General features: G+C 55.2%; 4 protein-coding genes across 4 annotated transcripts; 2 read left to right on the top strand and 2 right to left on the bottom strand.

The window, feature by feature from the left end:
- Window positions 1-648: 648 nt before the first annotated feature.
- Window positions 649-1,481, bottom strand: PG997_007113 (uncharacterized protein; the record flags this gene model as incomplete). The annotated part of the gene is made up of 2 exons (XM_066811428.1): window positions 649-1,141; window positions 1,225-1,481. 2 exons carry the CDS (start codon window positions 1,479-1,481, stop codon window positions 649-651), a joined length of 750 nt encoding a protein of 249 aa, XP_066670351.1.
- Window positions 1,482-4,138: 2,657 nt separating this feature from the next.
- Window positions 4,139-5,216, top strand: PG997_007112 (uncharacterized protein; the record flags this gene model as incomplete). The annotated part of the gene is made up of 3 exons (XM_066811427.1): window positions 4,139-4,578; window positions 4,636-4,806; window positions 4,871-5,216. Coding segments are annotated over 3 exons (957 nt in total), but the record flags the coding sequence as incomplete, so codon positions are not given.
- A 1,153-nt stretch (window positions 5,217-6,369) lies between these two features.
- On the bottom strand, window positions 6,370-8,124 carry PG997_007111 (uncharacterized protein; the record flags this gene model as incomplete). The annotated part of the gene is made up of 8 exons (XM_066811426.1): window positions 6,370-6,738; window positions 6,799-6,965; window positions 7,039-7,212; window positions 7,295-7,333; window positions 7,409-7,533; window positions 7,584-7,648; window positions 7,737-7,782; window positions 7,853-8,124. The coding sequence occupies 8 exons, from the start codon at window positions 8,122-8,124 to the stop codon at window positions 6,370-6,372; spliced, it is 1,257 nt and encodes a 418-aa protein (XP_066670349.1).
- Window positions 8,125-10,474: 2,350 nt separating this feature from the next.
- On the top strand, window positions 10,475-12,063 carry PG997_007110 (uncharacterized protein; the record flags this gene model as incomplete). The annotated part of the gene is made up of 6 exons (XM_066811425.1): window positions 10,475-10,684; window positions 10,763-10,873; window positions 10,933-10,946; window positions 11,021-11,162; window positions 11,227-11,535; window positions 11,593-12,063. Coding segments are annotated over 6 exons (1,257 nt in total), but the record flags the coding sequence as incomplete, so codon positions are not given.
- Window positions 12,064-12,801: the final 738 nt, after the last annotated feature.

The following is a 12,801-nucleotide window of genomic DNA, read 5'->3' as shown; positions in this document are numbered from 1 at the left end:
AAATATGCAGCCAAGACATCGTCACCTGGGATGCGCGAGCCGAAACAACAGAATCAGTGTCGATCACTTCCATCCAAAGGACGTTTCCGACAGCCACACATACCCACAGTGGCTCTCATCGGTCAGGGGAAACTACCCGAATGTGTGTCTCAGACATTATTCACGTTGGGCAGCATGAACTTATAAATATGACAGCCGACGCAGGCACTCGGGAGAAATGCAGAAACGGGGCAATTTACCTGCAGCATATAGCTGCTGTGCGACAGGTCATGCATTGCTTGCATATCCCACTGCGCTTCCCATTCAGCGCAAATGTCTAAATAGGGGCCCAATCTTCCAACACAGCCTGACTCTGAGGATTGACAGCAGCTGAACTTTTCACACATGTTAAGTCAAACAATAAGAGTTGTATCGGGCGTTGATGTGCCTTCACATGGCACACCGGGTCTGGGTCAAAATGGCATCATGCCACTGAATATGAATGCCGAAGTGGAGAGGTTGAGAGACGTCAAGTATGATAAGAGATGTGATACGAAGTGAAGGTATGTACAATAATATGTTTCCCGTTTTCCAGCGCAGAGGTGCAAGCCTCGCGTAACCACTTTCCTACAACCAGTGTTTTTGGAGCAATTCTTGCGAAGACCTTGCTTATCTGGCCCCAGCTGACACGGCTCGCGCATCATCGTCATGTAGACAACCTAAAGTAGTCTTCAGCAGAAGGCGCCTCCAACCTATGCGCCCTTGACGGTGTACTGCGACGACCCCGGCGCTGCCCCAGCCCTCGGTGGAGACGGTCTGGTAGTTGAGGGAGCCGAGCTTCATGCCCTTGGCGGCCCAGGCGTCGAAGTGCGTGCCCATGCTGACGCTGCCGCCGCCGGGCCGGGCCTGCTGCCGGACCGAGATGTACTGGTCGAAGGTCGAGGTGCCCTGGATCGAGGGCTGGTTGACCTGCGTGTGCTTCCAGATCGTGTACGTCGACCCGTCGGCCTGGTACGTGCCCATCTGCGTGCCTTGGGCGGTGCCCTGCCCGTTGGCGTACTCCTGGACGTAGTACTCGACCAGCGGGTTCGTGGACCAGCCGTAGACGGCGACGAGGACGGTGCCGGAGCTCGCGGTGGTGGAGCCGGAGAAGGTGATGTTCCTGGGGCAAACCGTGTGAGTGCATGTGGGGCGGGAGGATGGTGGAAGTATCGTGATGGAGCAATCACGAGCAACTGGACTTACCTGCGCGCACCGGTGTTCCAGCCCTTGCCGACGACAAAGTCCTGGGCGCCCGAGAACTGGACCGAGTAGCCGTTGCCGCTCGGGGTGAAGTTGACGGTGCCGCTGGTCTTGTAGTTCTGGGTGTAGTCCTGGCGGCGGGCGAGGTTGCCGCTGGAGCCGCCGAGCTCGAAGTCGGGGGCGTCGGGGTCGGCGATGGGAGAGGCGAAGACGCCGGCAACCGCCGAGGCGACAAGGGCGAGTTGGGTGAAGGCAACCATGTTGGCGGTGAAGAGAAGTGAAGGTGAAGATGAGTGTCAAACTAAGGAGTGAATGGAAGGGTTGAGTTGTGGGTGGTGAGTGAGATCGACATGATGGATAGGGAATATCGACGACTTATATATCAGTGAGTCTTCAACGAGAGAATGGCCTCAATGGTTTGGCCTGGGTAAACGATCCCAGGTCCAAAGGGGGGCGCTGAGAGCAGGCCCCGGGGTGAGATGTGGCAGGGCGATCAACGTCAAACACGCCCTTGGCATAGGGGATCCTCCAGAACTGATGGTCTCTACGGGGCTCTCAAGCAAGAGGTCGTCACCATACTGTCGGTACGTACATCATTTCCACCTTCATGCCGGCTAAAGTCGAGATCAGCCGCAGCAGGGTCGATCTGCACACTATCTGCATTGATGCAACGCCGATTCCGTCAGCAATAAGTCAGCAATAGATGAGCAAAGCTTGTTCAATCCAAGCTTTTCCGTCGCACGACGCGAATGAAAGGGCTACTGCAGCCAAGTCAGATCTACTTTGCCCAGATTGGTGGCATCTTTTACCCGGAGAGGCTCATTCCTTGGGATTGCCTTGGGTCCAAGTGTGGGCGAACGACTGCCGGGCGTGGGTGGGCCGTGGAGAAACATGTTGGTGTGTGGAGTGCATTCGACGCAATCGAGTCGCATTTAGATCGAATCGTCCCAAAACTCCCAAGTTGGGCGTTCCATGTTCCCTGTCCCAACCCGCCAGATCGTCCCATCAGGCGGGCGGGAGGAATAACGGCTTCGTCTCTTGTAAAGACACGCTTTCTCCTCATCCGCATCTGCCTGCCGCCGGTTAAAACGGCATGCTGGTAAGCTGAAAAGGAGAACTTTACCCTCCCTTGCAAGCTGTGAGCCTGTCTACTGACGCGGCATTGGGCTGCAAAGTTATGACTCGGATACCTGCAGACCCAGCTGATGCCCGGGCCAATTGGACAATTGGCGATTGGGTGATCTCGAATGATGAGGCATGAATGTGCAAACGGACAGCTGGGTCCGCGTTTCAGGCGATCATTCAAGGCTAGTCCAATTGAGCCGTTGATAAAGCAAAGTCGCCGAAGACAGACGTCAATCATTCCACCTATGAGGTGCCACTGCCTACTCGAGGCAAGGGTTGCAAGGGTCAGTCAGGCACGAAGTCGGGAAATGCCGCCCGTTTTCGTTTCGTTTTCCTCTCACGGGGTCAACTGTCCTCGGTCTGACTACGAACGTTGACAGAACTCAAATGGAATGAAGATAGCTTCACGTTCTGCATCGGCGCGATGCGAAGAACACCGGTTTCGGAGTTCGATGAAGACAAAAAGTGATATCCAAACATGGACATATAAGGCTCAGAGGTTGGAGATGGGAAGATGAACAAAGATAGATGGAACATCCTTGGTGGGACATGTCGCCACTATGTTATCTAGGATCAAGATCAAACGATGTCTGAACGATGCTCCTTGGGCCCAGTACGCACTTAACGGCAGTTCTTGCAACCCCACCAAATCATCAATTGCCAAACAAAGATACGTGGTGGGTTGATGGATGACTTTCCGCCAGGATCATGCGGAAGCAGCCCGGAGCAGCATCGCCTTTCGTCAACTGGGTCACCATTTCAAGTCGTCGATGAACAGAATCAATGAACAGCTAACAATCATCCGGGCTATGTGTTGTGGTGCCGGTAGAAACGATGATGTGCGGACGGCCGGGACGACATTCGGAGGGGGAGCGCTGTAGCAAAACCAGTGCATCGGTTGATAAATGAAGGCAGCCAAAGCGCCGATGCTCTGCAGATGACCGGCTGCGGTGTTGTGCACATTGCGATGGGGATGGCCTGTGGTGCGTTCTGTAATCAATACATGATGGCGCCGGCCACTTCTCAGATCGCAAAATCTCAGATAGGGGTGGGAGTTACTGTATGTAATATCTGATTCAGCGAGGGTTGTCGTCTTCGCAGAAGTTCTGCGCTGGCCAGTGGCTTCATTTGGGCCATGTTGAGACGGACGAATAAGTCGGAAACGGGCAGGCGAACAGGACACATTCTATATACTTCGATGTTCGGATTGATGTAAGAGCTCGGTATCTCTTCACTACACTGGCGAAAAGCTCATGGGCTGCAGTCTTTTTCTCTTTCTAATTCCTTGACTCCACGTCAGTCACCATTCGTTTGCATGGTCCCGTCAACAGAAAGGAGTTGCCGTACAAGCGCAAAGGTGTAACCGCGGTCAATATTGCTAAGCTTACGGATCTACCCGTGAGCCCAAGGAGCTGGAGCGTGACTGAGAAGTACTTCAGACTCAACAAATGTTCTTTCGCATAAGAGTAGAATACACAAGATTTACTGCATATGCAAGTTGATATCAATACAGTCATATATATATGTATTTACATACAATAGGTTATGGGTAGATCCAGGGATGGATCAAAAGAGACCAAGCGTTCTCGGCAGAATTGGTGGGGTAAACGGAGCCCAGAAGCCCACTGCACGACAGCTACGGCCAAAGGGCGCAACCAGCACTGGAGAAGGGCGTGCACTAGCAGCTTCAAATAGGCTCAACCCCAACAGCACGTCATTTACATGAGACCTCATCCCAATTCAAACAACCAGAAATCAAAGAAGGATTGATTCAATAAACAGATTAGCAGCCATGGCGACCTCATTACCTTCCAAGATCCTCATCATTGGCGCCACCGGCGCGATAGGCAAGCACATCACCGGCGCCATTGCCTCGGCCTCCCTCAAGTCCGTCTCACGCGTGTCCATCCTAACCTCGGCCGCGACGGCCGCCAGCCCGCAGAAGCAGCCCCTCCTCGCCTCCTGGAAGCAGCAAGGGCTGTCCGTCCTCACGGGCGACATCACTAAGCCCGAGGACGTGCGCGCCGCCTACCGCGATATCGACACCGTCGTCTGCTGCCTGGGCCGCACGGCGCTGCTGGAGCAGATCGAGCTGCTGCGCATCGCCGACGAGGAGGCGAGCAGCGTGCGGTGGTTCTTCCCCAGCGAGTACGGCACGGATATTGAGTATGACGAGACCAGCAAGGATGAGAAGCCGCACCAGAACAAGCTCAAGGTCCGGGCAGTTATCAGGTAACGCAATTACTTGCAGCTCTTATGGCAAAATCGTTGACTGACGTCCATGTGCAGAGACGAGATCAAGAAGCTAAAGATTACCTACGTCGTTACTGGCCCCTATGCCGACATGTTCCTGGACTTCAAGCGGGGGCATGAGTCGGCTGGTGGTTTTGACGCCAAAGCTCACCAAGCAGTCATGATTGGGGACGGAAACGACAAAATCGGGCTTACAACCATGCCAGAGTATGTGCCCGTTCCCAAAACTTTCGAGATAATGGATTAACCTACTTTTCTAACACCTTTACAGCGTTGGCAAGCTTGTAGTCGCAGCCCTCGCCAAGCCCGAAGCCTCCATGAACAAGGCGCTGAAGGTGCAGTCCTTCGTAGCGACGCCCCGGGACATCCTGGCCGAGTTCGAGTCGCAGACGGGCGCCAAGTTCGACGTCAAGTACACGGCCATGGACGCCCTCAAAGAAGAGGAGAAGACGGCCTGGGCCAAGAGCGACCCGGCGGCCGCGACATTCACGCTGCGCCGGATCTGGGCGCAGGGCAAGACGCTCTACGAGAAGACGGACAACGAGGCATTGGGGCTCTCGCCGCAGGACATGGAGCCTCTGAGTGCCGTGGTGCAGAGGGCTATTCGTGGAGAAAACCAGTAAGAACTCGAGGAGGGGTAGCTTGAGCTTGAGCACGAGCTTCGTGGGAATGCGGGGTATTGCAGACACAGCTAGCCTTGCCCCTGTACTAAATGTCCATTTTACCCGCTATGGCCCGTCAGTTAGCCCCTGAAGCCCAGCGACTGAGGTCCGATAAGCTGTCATGTAAAGCCCAGTCTTTTAACCACACAACCACAATCAGTATCCTCGTAATGACTGCCACCATCATTCACCTGAGCGTCATCTTGTGTCACCAAAGACCAAGTCTGTTGCTGGCTGCAAGTTGTGGCTTAGTGTCAATCGCACTGACATGTGTCCAACCGATTTCGCTTCCCGCGGCGCCTGAGCCCAGAGCTTCTATGCTGCCTGCTCAGTGACTTGGAACCTGGTGTTAACAGGACGACTGATAGCGACACCGGGCGGCCCAAGATCTCAGCACTGCAGGTAAGCTGCTGCGATGACTGAAACATAACACTGTACCTTGTGAGAACTTTTAGCCTTATGCCCTCAGCACTATCGCACATACCAAAATGAGTAAGTCGTTCGAGACGAACACCTCCGACCGCAATCACCCGGTACTGCAAGCAGGAGGCCATCGGCTCGCACACAGTGCTCGCGCCCGTCAAGCTTGGGTACTTGTGCCACTTGTTCGGCAAGGCCATGTCGCTGCTCGCGGTGCACTGCTTCACCGTAACCAGCTATGATCCCGGGGAAGTCGGCGCGGCTCCTTGCAGGGCTCTTGGACGCCCTGCGGATCGACCAACCCACCGCTTTCTGGGGCGGCGGCGGCGGCGCGGCGGTGCTTAGCGCTCGCGACGCTCCACTAGGACCGCGCACAGGGTGATCGTGTTCCTGCCGGAGCCATCGCCGAGGTCGTGCCGCGAATGCTGCCGGGCGGTGGATTGGCATGGCAAAGTCTCGGGGAGGAGTGCTGCGACCGGCTCTGGAGGAACTCTCCTTGTTTGACCCGGGCTGCCAGCTCCCCAGGCCGAAGATGCGGGAGCAGCTGCTGGCGATCCAGGAGGGGGACTCCGCCGGCTTTGATCGTGAGGGGTGTGACGCCCATGAGGCTCTACTTTGGCAGTATCGCGGTTGACTTATGAATATAATTGATCATTCGCCACTTTATTTATCCATCGTGATATACACATCACCCGACGCTTGCGCCTTCCCCTCTAACTCCGGTCATTCGGCGCCCGCATCTCCCCACCCCGTCCTTCCACTCCACAAACAGTCCCTCGCGCACCTCGCCGTCGACGCCGCCCAGCGCGCCCGTCGTGTAGAAGCCCAGCATGCGCTTGTGGCGGTCCGAGAGCTTGGGCCAGACGTCGGACCGGCGCAGCGACAGGAAGTTGTTCTCCTGCTGCCGGATGAAGGAGCGCATGAAGAAGAGCAGGATCAGCGGCCGCTCGCCCGCCTCTTCCCGGTTCGGGCCCGTCGCGTGCCAGATCCGGCTGTCGACGATCAGGGCGGTGCCGGCGGGGGCTTCGGCGGGGGCGCTGCCTTCGACGGTGAAGATCTGTTAGGGTTGGGTTAGATGGCCGAAAGCAGGGAGGTTAAGAGTGTACGAAATGCTTACGTCTTCAGGGGCGACTTGGCCCAGGTGGCTACCCGGGTACACGCGCGTCGCGCCGTTTTTCTCGGTCACGTCCTCGAGGTAGAACAGGATGTTCATGCCGAAGGCGATGTCGCGGATTGGCGGCTGGACGGCCACCTGGTCGGTGTGCAGTTGCATGGGCACATTGCCTGTGGTAACAAACATCACGTTAGTCAGTCGCGTCTCACAGCATACATCAATAAGGAAGTGAGGGCAGCTCACCGGGACGCGCAATGTTGGCGGTGTAGGTCGTGATGATGGCGTGCTCGCCGAGAGCCCAGGGGATGAACTCGTCGATGATGGGATGGTTGAGCAGATCCAGGAAGTCGTCACCCTTGTTTATGAGGGTCCAGAGACGCTGGTTGGGACCGTCAGGGCCGCCATCAACTTGAGCAACTGTTGGAGATGGTGAGCAAACTGTTTTCTGACCCTCGGGGCTAAGAGGTGGAAGTCGTCGGACAAGGGGTATGTCACTTACTGCCTGCTTTACGCTCTCCAGCTGCTTGCTCAACAACCGCTATGCGAAAGGAACATCATGTCAGTAACTCATCGTCGCACTGCCCCTGAAGGGGTGATCCGGAACCATGCACACCTTTTCTCATGATCGCCACCTGCTCCGGCGAGAGAACATTCTTCGCCAATCCATAGCCAAACTCCTCAATGTCGCGCTTGACCTGCTCGACATCCTCCGTCGGCTCGGGCAGACGGGAGAAGGCGCTGGCGGGCTTGGGCGGCGTAGGGGGTGCGGTGTCAGGAGGTCCGCGAACTTGATGGCGACGGGGATCTTGCCCGCCGGCATGGAAGCCTCGTTGAAGAAGGCGTCCTTGAACAGCTACAAAGACAATGGATTAGTCACACGTTCAGTGCCTCTATGCGACCGGCCGGGAAATGGCTAGGGCGGGGCTGAGGGGTATACGGACCCCATATCGCGGCTCCAATTTGTTCTCATAGAACTGGATGATATACCTGTTGGCGCACGGTGCTAGTCAGTACTTCGGCCGAGAAACGGGATGGAGGTTCAAGGGAGCCATCATACTCAGGCTTGATGTTTAGACGGCAGTCCGGCTCATCGTCGCAAGACTCGAGGATCTTGGCCTCGTCGCCGCGCCCGTCGACGAAGAAGGTCGGGCGGTCGCCAAAGGTGACGGCAAGAAGAGCATTGATCTGGTGCAGCAGCGGCAGCTTCTCCTTGATGATCTCATGGGCTCTGTCGGCCTCGGACTGGGCCTTCTTGGCAGGGCAGGTGTAGGTCACCCCGCTGAAGTCCAGACCCGGCGTGTAGGTCTTGCCTGGTGGAACGCCAGCCATCTTTGCGTGTGTGTGTGTGTGTGAGCGAGATCCGAAACGATATAGGAGATTTTTAGGTTTATCCTCGGCGGATTGGCAATTGTGTCGAGTCCCGAGAGCCGCAATGTGGGAAAAGAGGATGTGAGATTGGAATTTGTTTTTCTTATATTACTGCACAGGTGGGGAAGCAGGAATCTTCACGTATGATAGGCTCTGCGTTACTCGGAAGGATCGCCCTCCCCCCTCTCGCAAGCAGCAAGCTGTTATTCTCCAGGGGTCCGGGTGCGGGGAATGGTGCGAGTCTTCCAAGTTTCCACCCCCCTGCCGTTGGATTCCTATAAGGCGCAGAGGGGCGCGCTTGAGGCGGTCCATCTGTCTTATTGATTGAAACTGGCCGATAGTAAAGACGATCTCCTCGACGTTCTGGATTCAGCGCGCGCGCTGGGTTCCTCCGCGGCGCAAGTGCCAGTGGTTAGAGAAACTGCCCGCCCCGTTTGGCATGCCAGTCGGCAAGGGTTTCAAGGTTGCAAACGGAGCCGCACTTGGTATCACAATATGTCGGCGTCGTCTCGGCGCTAATAGACGGGGCCCTAAAAACGGGTACCCCGTTGAAGAAAGTCTGGATGTGGCACAGTAGCGAGAGTAGGCGGATGGGCACAGACATTCCCTATTCATTTCTTGCGCCTCTTGCAACTTGACGCCAGGATTGCGGAGGCAGCTTGTGACGGATACGAGCCGAACCTCCCCACGAACCAGGGTAATTGCTCCGGGCGTAAAATTAGCAGTCCAATATCCAGTCCTGCCAGGGCGGGCTGCTCATTGGCCACTGTGGCAGACAAGGTGGGATTGGCGATGGAGAGAGCCCACCTGTTTGGGAGGAAGACCGGGTCCGGCGGAGCTTGGCAGGGACTTTCACGGAGCCGGGGCTCGACACCGCTGATCCGAGCCCGCCGGGAACAGAAACAGCGACATGACTCGCGTCCTGATCTGCATACCCTTGAGCCTGTTAGAGTAACCGCTATCCGTAGAACACCAACGTCACTTTTGGAGTTGCAGCTTGTCGCTACCATATATACTCGTAGAGTATGGCCCAAGAGATCATAGCGACGACGCATTTGACGATGTACTCTGCATTCTAATAACGTGAATATGCAATATTTAAATACAGACAACTTTCATATAGTAGTATTTAACTCTGCAACGTTCCTCCCAGAGAATTCAAGGTGCTGACCGCAGTCTTACTCAAGAGGCTAACAATGGGGTGCCCTTGCACAGTGGGCCTCTCATTCCAATGCATCAGCTGACGCGCTCTAGAATTGGAACACATATCCCTGGTCTCCGGCGGATCTTATGTGATAATGGCCTGTTCGCTTCCTGTACTCTGGTGCTTGGATCTGAGATAATAGGAGCCCGGCGCCTGGGATCTAGGTCGCATCGTTTGAGGTTCATATGGAAACGAGATCGTTGTGACAAATCTACCGGTACGAAGTCCATCTCAGGTTGAGTCTTTAGTCACTCGAGACTCAAGCAAATGATTGATAAAACGCCTGATCGACAATGCTGGCTACGCCCGTCGCCACGACATCGACAGGGCTGTCTTGCCTGGTTAGGCTGGTAGCAGCCCGTGAGGGAAGAAGCCTTAGCGCAACGGGAGATGTCAAGCATTCTGCGATCGATCTACCGAGTGCTCAGACTGTGCTCCACTGTCAGCCACCGCTAAGGCCAGTGAAAGGAACAAGTAGCGAGTTACCTAGTCGGGCCAGTGCAGCCAGCGTAGCGAAATAAAATTATAGGAAGCCATGTTCTTAATCACCGGGAAGCCCCTACATGTCACAAGTCAACCCCCTTATATCCCCACAGGAGCCCACTGCCAATAATGTCCCGAAATACCTGTGCTACCTTGCCCAACGAGGAAAAGGACGCACCTATAGGGCACGGAAGCGCCCACTGGACGTTCGATACGCGATCCGATAGGCCAGCGGCTGGGATATGCCTGCGACGAAGCACTCCGCAGCAACGTACTTTTCGGCAAGGGCCAATACCGTTCTGGGTGAAAGAACGACGTTCTTCTATTTCCAGAACGAAATTTGCTGCTACGCTCACATTCTAGATGTAACCGGTTTACAATCAATGATAAACCCCAAGAGAGCAATGTTCACAACGGCGCGCGAATTCTTCAATGCCGCCCATCTCTTCACCGTCACTTGATTTTGTGACTTTCACTCGTTTCGCGAGATCTGGTATTTCCTGTCGAGTGAGCTCGGACTCCGACTCTTAACATTCGTTTGCACTTCTCTTCAGCACGCCCGCTACTCCTCCGATTTTGTCCGTGTCGATTCGATCTCCAGCCGTTCAGCCTTCTTCAGCCGAAATGGCGGACCCTGCGGCGGCACGCCCGACCGTCTCATTCGACGACATGCCCGCCAACTGGCTGACGAACCCGGACGGACTCGCGGTGGCAACTGCGGCGGTCGCCATTTTCCTGGCCTTTTTCGCCAGCGTGGTGGTATCTTTGCGGGTCTACGCGCGCCGCGCGATTGGCGCATTTGGCATTGATGATGGCTTGATGGTGATCGCAGTCGTAAGTTGGATGAGGGCTTGTCAGAGACTTGTTGCATATGAGGACCCCGGCTAATAACAACGAGTCTCGAATTTTCAGAACCTGTTCAACGCCAATTCCATTCTCTGTGTTCTCGACTGCTTTGCCGGCCTGGGGAGTCGGGATGAGAAGGTCCTCGCGAACCCCTGGAATGGCCCGGCAGCTACTATGGTAATTCGATCTTGATCTAAACATAACGAATTTCATTGCTAACGATTTGTTTTCCACAGTACCTTGTTCTCTGGTGAGTTTCTTTTTAGCCAATGGGCGAAGAGGTCTCTGACATAGGGGCGCTTGGCTAACGATATAGTGCTATAGGCAGATAACATACGCGTGGAGTCTACCCTTCATCAAGTGCAGCATCTGCTTTTCTCTGTTCCGCATCACGCAGGAAAGGAGGCACACCATCCCGCTCATTTGCATCATGGTCCTGGCCACTTTTAGCGCCATCCTAGGATTCGTAAGTAATGGTGGTCTTGCAAATACCGCAGTAAACGAACAAGCATGCTGACCATCCCCTTTAGATCGCCGTCGTCATCACCTGCCAGCCCATCGCGAAGAACTGGGACCCCGTCTTGCAGAATGATCCGAACTATGGCGAGTGCATGGACTACTCGATCATCCAGAACATCAGCTACTTCATCTCCGCCTCGTCCATCGTGACCGACTGGGCCTGCGCCCTGCTCCCCTGCTTCATCGTCTGGAACCTCAACATGAAGCGCAAGCCTAGTTCTCGGTCGCCGGCATCCTGGCCCTTGGCGCCTTCGCTAGCTTGTCGACCATTATACGGCTGCCGTATCTGGGCGCTTACACGGCCCCTGTCGATCATTACTGTAAGCCACCGCTAAACCTCTTGGTCATTTCTGTCATATCCCTACCACCGGAGCGAGGTACTAACCAACCAAACAGACAAAATCGCCAACATCATCATCTGGTCCGAGATCGAGTGCGGCGTCGGCATCATCGCCGGCTCCCTGCCCTCCCTACGCGGCTTTATCAAGTCCATCATCGACCGGTCGACCAGCAAAGGCTCTTCCTACAACAACCAGCACAACCCGGATGACGACGAGAACGGCAACAGCCACCACTTCGTCACCATCGGCGGCACGGGAGGCGACCGCGCCACCGCGGCGGCGGCGTCCAACGTCAAGCTGGGCGGCCTCGGGTGCACCGCCGAGAACAGCACGACGTGTGAGGCCATGCCCGCTACCCACGCCCGCAGTGGATCCAAGCCTAGTACGGCGGGCAGGGACGATATTTGGGCCGAGCTGGATTCGGAGGACGCGGAGAGTCAGAAGCGGATGATCACGCGGACGCATGGGTACTCTGTCCGGGTGGAGCATACGCATGAGGAAGGTCCGGGGTATGCCATGTGATGATGAGTGTCTGTCACATCGCCACCATCGGTCAAGACGCAGATTACGCCTCGAATGACAATATTTGGTGTTATTTACTATATATGCACCAGCAACTACTTGGTGTGCTTGTGAAACATGACGAAATCCGAGGGTAGGGTAGCAAAGGCCCGGGAGAGCGTGATTTGTCCCAGCCGTGTTGCCGCCGCTACAATCCACTGCATCAAAGTCAGATGTAAGTTCTACTAGAGTACACCCATGGATCGTCCGTTTATGCATGTTATTCTGGCGTCTAGTCAGGGGTGAAACGATCACGGGCAGAATCAAGGATAAGATAACTTGTGGATGTCTAGGTAATGACGCTATCTGAATCACTGGGTGATCGGTTGAATAACAACTAATATCACACTCAGTAAATACAAACGTAGAGTGCTCAGTGTATCCTTAACTAATCTGCCTTGTCGTATATGTTGCATTGTTATGAAGACATCGAGCCACCATTCGTAACGACCGAAGTTGACACACCCCTATTCAAGCTATCCCAGTGGTCCGTGGCATTTGGGTCTCGGCGCGTGGCTGGAAGGAAGAAGCGACTTGAGAATCATTGTCAGTCCACGTAGATTGAGATAAGTAGTTGGCTCTCCGATCTCACCGTTGGCATCCTCCTCATGACTGTTGCGTTCGCTACGGAACCAGCATTTTCAGAGGACCAGAAAGGTTGGGGGTAGAGTCACTACTACCCCA

The sequence above is a fragment of the Apiospora hydei genome (assembly GCF_038363865.1).
Source record: "Apiospora hydei strain CBS 114990 chromosome Unknown utg000005l_segment0_segment0, whole genome shotgun sequence".
In the NCBI taxonomy this organism is placed as follows: domain Eukaryota; kingdom Fungi; phylum Ascomycota; class Sordariomycetes; order Amphisphaeriales; family Apiosporaceae; genus Apiospora; species Apiospora hydei.
This window is presented reverse-complemented; position numbering and strand designations above follow the sequence as displayed.